The 8,277-nt window shown below is 39.4% G+C and overlaps 1 protein-coding gene across 3 annotated transcripts; it reads left to right on the top strand.

Moving 5' to 3' along the window:
- The first annotated feature begins 948 nt into the window (after positions 1-948).
- Positions 949-8,145, top strand: slc35e4 (solute carrier family 35 member E4). 3 transcript variants are annotated; one of them, XM_056253340.1, is made up of 3 exons: positions 949-1,061; positions 2,864-3,477; positions 7,486-8,145. In XM_056253340.1, exons 1-3 carry the CDS (start codon positions 952-954, stop codon positions 7,986-7,988), a joined length of 1,227 nt encoding a protein of 408 aa, XP_056109315.1. In that variant the 5' UTR covers positions 949-951; the 3' UTR covers positions 7,989-8,145. The 3 variants fall into 3 exon arrangements, with proteins under 3 accessions (XP_056109315.1, XP_056109316.1, XP_056109317.1); XM_056253341.1 differs by lacking the exon at positions 949-1,061 and adding an exon at positions 2,655-2,778; XM_056253342.1 differs by lacking the exon at positions 949-1,061 and adding an exon at positions 2,662-2,764.
- Positions 8,146-8,277: the final 132 nt, after the last annotated feature.

Below are 8,277 nucleotides of genomic sequence, written 5' to 3'. Positions count from 1 at the left end.
GGCAACAATATATCCTGAAATCTACAGGGTGAATTTAAAAGTGAATTTATTTCATGAACAGGCAAGACAGAATTTTATGCTGTATATGCATTTTACATTGATAAAATGTCTGAATGTTTTATTCAACATTGATACTGTGAAGTGAATATGATGGGTGGCAACATTGCTCAGTTAATCACCTTTATATTCACATCGCTGACCACTGCCGTTAATGGAAGATCCTGATCCACTGGTTCAGAACGGCAACGTACTCATTTACTCACCCTCAGGTTTTACCAAACCTGTATTTCTTTCTTCTGCTGAACACAAGTGAAGATACTATTTTGAAGAATGTTGGTAAACTGTTGACTTCCAAAGTATGGGAGAAATGGTGCCCACAAAATTATCTTCTTTTGTGTTCAACAGAAGAAAGAAACTCATACAGGTTTGGGTGAGAAAATGATGACAAGAGTTCACATTTTAGGTGAACTATCCCTTTAATCAGGTTAAACATGCCATCTAAAATAACCATTATCTAATAAGTCACAGGCCTTAATCAGTCAAGCTTATCTTGCCGTATAACATTGATTGTAAAATGTAGCCTTTAGTGATGCGAGTGACATTTTTAAATATTGTCATGGAAATCTAAAGGCTTTATTGGAAGTATTGTTAACCTTGTTTCAATTTGAGTTAAAGTGTTTAAATATAGAAAGCAATAGCCTACATAACGTGATTATAAAATAAAAAGGTGTGAAAATAAAAGGGACATGTTAAAAATAACCAAAATATAGCCTATAAATAGAAAACAATAAAATTGTCAATCGAAATGTCTGTTAACGAAATGAATAAATAAACAAACACGCAATCTTTGAGATGCTCAACAAGGCCTTTTTTTATGAAACTTATTGTCCTCAGCACGCGATGGGTCGGCCACCTCTCAGCGGGCGCAGCGAATCAATAGACGGGTGACGTATGGCACAGCTGATCTGGCAACAACTGGAGCTGAGCTCACAGAAAGAGCTGAATGTGTCTCCGCGCAGGATATTATTAAACACATCTAGCTTCAGCAGTGCGGGGGAAAGGTAAGTGACGACGCAAATGCTTTTTATCATACTGTGCAATCGGACACTGGTAGTATTATAGGCTAACGTTACTCTGTTGATGCGGACTGGTTAGTTGTTTATTTCCTCTGTGAGGGTCTTGCTAGTGTCATTGATTTATGAAACGTTTTGCTTCCACGCTTCACTGGACGTGACAATTAGCGTACGATGTGGCGATCAAGACAAGTGCATCCTTGATATAATCCGACAGTCGCATTACCAAGCGAATATAAGAATATATTAATATAACAAGGAATATATGACACGTTTAAGCTTGAACAACCTCCATTGAAACTATACGGGACATAAAATATACCGATGCTGCGGTGAATAGACGTCATCGACCAGCGTCATTTGTACACAATGTACGACCTTGTTGTTTTATTATGCAGCGCATTGAACGTCTCATGTTACTGTTTAAACTCACAACTAAGTAATTGTTGGTATATGTGGCTAGGCTGTATAGTCGACTCGTCGCAGTTTCAGTCGCCTTGCTGCGCTGTCAATCTAAAAGCCACCGACAGCAGTGAAGTCAGCGACAAACGCATTCAGCGACTCACTATCCCGACTGTTTAATTACCATAGCCACTCGTTTGTTTAGGATTTGCTTATACTGAATCATTTACATAGAGTATTTTGAATAAACAGGGCCCACCAATCCAAAACAGGCAGGGCAACACGAGCCGATTTCTGATTGGTAGACTCGATGGATTAATTTCCCTGCGCGCCCCCGGTGTCGTGAGAAAACGGGTGCTCCCTCGAAATCTGTCTACTAAATAATACACACTAACAACATTAAAATATGTTTATAATAGCTGGGTACTATATAGAGCACAAGAAAACCAATTTTCAAATATGTATTCGGGCATACTTCTCTGTTGGCATACAGTTTTTCGCATTCTATATAGTAGGGAAGTGATTTTTGGACACACACTGAGCATTACAGTAACTCGAATCATTCGCTGATCATTAACAACTCGAATCATTCGCTGATTCGCTAATTCTCTAATTACGTAAAGCATAGGCCTAATTACTCTTTCCATTCTGGCAATATAAAGATTGAAATATCGTTAGAAATAGTAAGTATTTTATTAGTATTTTACTTCCATAGTATTTTATTCCCCATACTGAAAAACTGTTTGGTTACCCATATTCTCCAAAATATCTTATTTTGTGTTCAGCAGAAGAAAGAAATTCATACAGTTTTAGAACAACTTGAGGGGGTGAGTAAATGACAGAATTTTAATTTATGGGCGAACTGTCCCTTTAAGAGGGCACATGAATAATGATGTGCATGGTTAAATGATATCTTTTAATAAAATGCTACAATATTCCATAAAAAAAAGGATTGTCGATTTTGATCTTACGATGACTTATATAGTATACAAGTGATAGAGTGAAAAGACCGCAAGTGTAGGTTTTGGGACAGGCCCTAGGAGTATGCTATTTCGAGTCATAAGAGTCGAGATTCCTTCAAAAGAACCGATTGGTTCCCGAATGAAACACCACTACCTCTCATCAGACTCTCATGCCTAAAACAAACGCCCGTGCCTTAACGTTACGTCACAAACCAGACCCACGTAACACGTGTCGGAATGTTGTTTCTGTCTGCTTCCAAAACACACGGTTGCTATAGCGGGTTAAGATACAGGACAACACACACGGCTTCAGACCTTCAACAGAGAGTGAATACTGACTCGTATTGCTACTATGTCCTGATTTTTGTATTTGACGAGATGAATTATTCATTTACGTTGCAAACTTAATATGTGTTTACCCTGCAGGTGCGAAGATGAAACGAACATGATCAGTACCAATGGCCCCTCCACCAAGTGCGCGGAGACCCGGGACACCGGGAAGAGAGAGAGGACGCCGCCAGAAATGCTTCACCTCATGTTCGCGGTCTCCGTGTGGCTGGTGACGGGCTCCACCATATCCAGCCTCAACAAATGGATATTCACCGTGTACAATTTCAGATACCCGCTGCTTCTGTCAGCCCTCCACATGCTGACGGCGATAGTGGTGGACTACGGGCTGATCAAATGCAGGGTTATCCGGCACAGGGGCATCGGCGAGCAGGATTTAACCGCCAACGCCAAATTCAAAGTGTTCCTGTTGAGTTTGACATTCTGTGCCAGTATCGCGTTTGGAAACGTGGGACTGAATTATGTGCAGCTTTCGTTCGCACAGATGATCTACACAACAACGCCGCTGTTTACTCTGGCGATTTCCACGCTGATTCTCGGAAAGCAGCACCACATCCTGAAGTACACCGCGATGATGCCCATCTGTCTCGGGGCGTCGTTCAGCATCATGGGCGAGGTCCAGTTCGACCAGATCGGCTGCCTGTTTGTGTTCGCCGCCACCATGTTAAGAGGCGTAAAAACCATTCAACAAAGTAAGTAATGGGCGTTGGGAATTCGAATTGGAATTCTTTTAAGCGGACCGATTCATTTTAGTAAACTTATTATCACTCAAATGATACATTTTTTTTTGCAGTCTACATTTACGACTGTTTTAGATCTAGTTATACAGATTCAGGGTTTTCAATGTCATTTAAAACCTGGGAATATTAGGGAATTTTAACTTTATAATTCCAGACCTACCTGGAAAGTCATATAGCCTAGAAATTGATAGATGTATTAAAGATTTAGAACGTTCTACAGCGACATGTCTTATGTTAAAGGGTTAGTTTACCCAAAAATGAAAACTATTCCATAATTTACTCGCCCTCAAGCCATCCTTTTCATGGATGGATGCGTTTTTTTAGGCTTCAAAATCTAAGGTTGGCTACCATTCACTCCCATTATAAAGCTAGGAAGAGCCAGGATCATTTTTAATAACTCTTGTGTTTAGCTGAAAGAATAAAGTCATATACACCTAGGATGGCTTGAGAGTGAGTACATTGTGGGATAATTAATTATTTTTTGGTGAACTAACCCTTTAAGCTTTAAGATACTTCATTGTAATAAACAAGTTTTTGTAAGGGCAATGCCTATTTGATTAAAAAAAAAAAAAAATCCATATACTGATCTGTAAAAGTCAATGTAGAGTCAGAGAAATTAATTGGTCAAATTAAGGCAAGTATATTTTGCGTTATTCCTAGACAAGTCAAATGATTCATAAAGCCTTTCGAATCGTTTCAACCGAATCATCAAAAAGAACCGGCTCACAAGAACAATTCGTTCGCGAGTCGGATGACTAGTGATCTTTCTCATAACCCTCTTCTCAACTGCAGAGCCTTTTCTTGATCAGTTTGACAATAAAACATGTTAAAAATTTTAGAAAGGTATTTGATGATGTATCTAAATTCATCATCATAATTTAAAAGGTCACTGGCTATTTTATTGACATATGAAAATATTCTTAACCAAATGTTCCTGTCAGCAGAGCCTATTTTTGTCTCAATAAGGCTAGTTCTTGGTCATTATGTTCCACACTGCTGTAACTTCCTAGTGTCTGTCTGAGTCAGAGTGCAGGACGTCCTGTCCCAGAGACCCACGAGCGACTACATGCTGCTGTTGTTCTCTAACCCGATCTACCAAGTAGCAAATGAACTCACAGTAACAGATGGGGATTAACTACTTAACTGTTTTTGATTTCTTAAAATGAGTGTCAGTTGAGCTCCATTACACTAAGTGACCTCCTCCCTGGAATAACTAGGCATCTGGCTCTGAGAACATCAAGGAGTGAGAGAGCGGAGTGAGGGCGAGAGTCTGCGCTTTAGTTTACTGGGAGAACCGGTTTTGGGTTGAGTCTTTTTGACTTAGTTATAGTTATTGTACTGTTGCATAACATAACCTACAGCTTGCATACAAGCTAAATGGGCAGTGGCTTGTTTTTAACAAATTGAACTTTGCTTGTAGTGTAGGTATACAAGAAAAAATATGATGTGTCAATATTAGGAAACCAAGAATTAACAGAGGCTAAGTATTTGCCTCATTGAAAAATCTGGCTCGTATTATTATTCTTAATATTTTTAATAATTAAGATATTTAAATGATTCATATCTCATAGAAAACTGGGAAATTTGAGGGAATTAAATGTTTTTTCAGAGTTTGTAATTATATGAATCAGCTACTTTGCTTTCTTGGTCCAGGGGAGATCCTCCATGAAGACTTCTCTTGCTCATCTGTTGGTGTTATGTTTCAGTGCACTATTTTAGTTTCATCACAGAGGTTCAACTTGTTTACTAAATGCATTACACCATAGCTCAACATGCGCTTTCCTAAATGACAATCCAGATGGGCAAAAAATATGTGTCACTAAGTATAGAGCGCAACAGTTGGGTTACGGTAGTAAAAATCCATTCAATTTCCCTATAGGGACTTCTAAACCTTATAGTATAACCCTATACTTATAAACCTTTGAAGTCTAAAGGCCCTTGCACACACTGAGTCCAAAATTTTCCGCACGTTAAAAAGTAAATACGACATCACCTCACGTTATGTCAATCACGCTTGCACACTGCGTCCGAAACTTTCGTTCGTCATGAAAAAAATCGGATCGGGTTCGATTTTCTGCATTTTCGCAAACCGTTCGAATGGTGTTTTGACAATTCAGAGCCACCGAATCACGAATACGAAAAAACGCATACGAAAATTTCGGAGTCAGTGTGCAAGGGCCTTTACCGTGAACAACAACATTACCCATGATGCTGTACAAAAAAAAGTCACTAATCCTACGTTCTCAAAATACTTCAATATTTGACTATTATAATATTTGGGGGTTAACGGTACACAAACATGACAGTTCGGTATTGAAGTCACGGTTCAGTACAGCAGAGGGGAGTAAACTAAACACAACATTTTTTAACAAATGTGTATATGTGTTTAAATAAATTGTATCATAATTACAATTTTCTATGATAAAAAAAACCTATCTTGGCTAATGCTGTAAACAATATAGTGGGAGCCCTTCATTACACATTACTTTAATATTAAAGTGTCACAATTAACAAGAGAGCCCAAATTATTAAATTCAGTTGCTATTTATTTTTAGATATAATAATCAACACAAGTACATAACATACTGTAAATTGCACATAAGGCAGGTTTTGCATTAACTTCTAAATCTAATTATAAAGTTAATGTTCTACTGCAATTCATTTTTGAAATATAATAATTTACACAGTGGCTGTCATAACTTGTTTTCATGACAAATTTATTTAAACATACATTAAATAATCAAGACATTATACTCACAGGTTAAGTAGATATAATGAATAGGCTAATATAGTGAATATACGAAATGCTTCTCTCTAGAGTTCGTTTCTCTAGCGAACTAACCTGCTGTCAACACTATGCCTGAGGTAAATGTAACGCTACGTGAGATATTATTCTCAAGGTTTTTTATTGATATATATAAAATCAACATTTTTAAAGGTGCAAAACGCAAGTCTCTGAGTTTTTGCAGAACTACGCCCCCTCTGGCGACAAGTGAAACTGCAACCAATTCTGATTGTACATGTATCTAGCTTACGCTAAAGCATTACACATTTTACGCATCGTTATTTGTTGTCATACATAGATTGGCCGTATCAAACATTAGAGACTGGGCTATATCTTACCGTTTTATCAAGAAAAAAGCCAACTGAGGATCCCGTTTGAGACCAAGAGCAGACCGGAGATCTCTCCATTTGTTGAATGCCTTCCCGAGGTTGATTCTCGTCTTACACCGACGCCTTGACTACAATTTGGACCTTTTGGTGGCACTAGACAAAATTGTTCTTTTCTTTACTTTACGTGGAGTTGGGGTTTGGAATGGACTACAAGCCGGTCTCTTTGAATCCATCTTCTACCTTTGACGCACGAGTTGTCTTCGCTGATGCGGAGAATGGCGGCGCCGGCGAATACACAAACCTGCGAGACATAGCCTGGTGAGCGTGAACGCGCATGACGTCACGCCCAGTCTCAAATTCGAGCCCGAATCCCTCTTATATATTTTACTGTACAGGATTATAGAGGCAATCTCAGTGCGCAGAGAAGGGCTCATTCAGCCCATCAGGCAGTTCTTTAAGCATGTATAGGATAGAAAAACAGCTATTTTTAACATGAAAAGTTGTGCAATGCACCTTTAAATAAGTCTATCATTTTTAATTTGATTATGCTGTTTGCAAAGCTTCATGGGATTGTAGTTCTTTTTATCACTGAAGCCATTAAGTATAGTCTTGTACCTTTTGTATTTTTGTCTGATTCTTTTTTACAAATCAAAGCTTGTGATATTGTGATTCACCTCATAGCTGGCTGCCTCATTCATGGCCTATAACAACTTTTTCGAAATCCGTATGGGAGAAACTAATGGAAAAATGACTTCCGGAACCAAAGCTGCTGAACAAGTGTTGACCTGTTGCACTCTATAATGACTAAATTGCAGCACTTTTTCTTTGTATATTTGTAATTGTCAGGCATCTTGCTTCAGGAGGAGAAGATCAACTCTATCTTCCTACTGTATCTGATGTCCATCCCCAGCTTCTGCATCCTGGCCATAGCCGCTCTGGTTCTGGAGAACTGGGCAGCGATGCAGTCCCCTCTCCAGTATGACCGTCACCTCTGGGGTTTCATCTTGCTCAGCTGTCTGGGTTCAGTGCTCTACAACCTGGCCAGCTGCTGTGTCATCACCCTGACCTCCGCTGTCACGCTGCACATCCTGGGAAACCTGAACGTGGTGGGGAACCTGCTGCTCTCCCAGCTGCTGTTTGGCCACCAGCTGACGGCTCTTAGCTGTGCTGGAGCGGCCCTCACCCTCTCGGGCATGATCATCTACCAGAACTCGGAGATCATCGTAGCTTTCTTCGACGCACGGAAGGCCAGGACACCAACCAGTGACAGTGGAGAGGAGAATGACTCAACCGCAGAAGCGGCTCAAGAACCCAACGAGAGGACAGAGGATCACGAGAAAACAGACTGAAGAGACGCGACAACGGCTGTGTTCCAAAACCTAGTGAGTTGCAGTGCTGTCTGTAGTCAAACTCTGGACTTTTTTTGTGCAGAGCACAAAAGGAGTACAATGAAAGTGAAAGGTGACCACAGATTTCTCTGGTTCCCAACCACTTTCATTAGATGGACCAGAGTTCTAATAGGCAACTAAAGCAGAAACTAAAACTAAAAACGTTATTTGAAGTTGGAATAAAATAAAAATATTAAAAAACCTAAACTTTTTTTTTTTTTTACATTTCTCATTTTAATTTAATTTGATG

Source organism: Rhinichthys klamathensis, unplaced genomic scaffold, assembly GCF_029890125.1.
Source record: "Rhinichthys klamathensis goyatoka isolate OS25496 unplaced genomic scaffold, OSU_Roscu_1.1 h1tg000104l_1, whole genome shotgun sequence".
In the NCBI taxonomy this organism is placed as follows: domain Eukaryota; kingdom Metazoa; phylum Chordata; class Actinopteri; order Cypriniformes; family Leuciscidae; genus Rhinichthys; species Rhinichthys klamathensis.
This window is presented reverse-complemented; position numbering and strand designations above follow the sequence as displayed.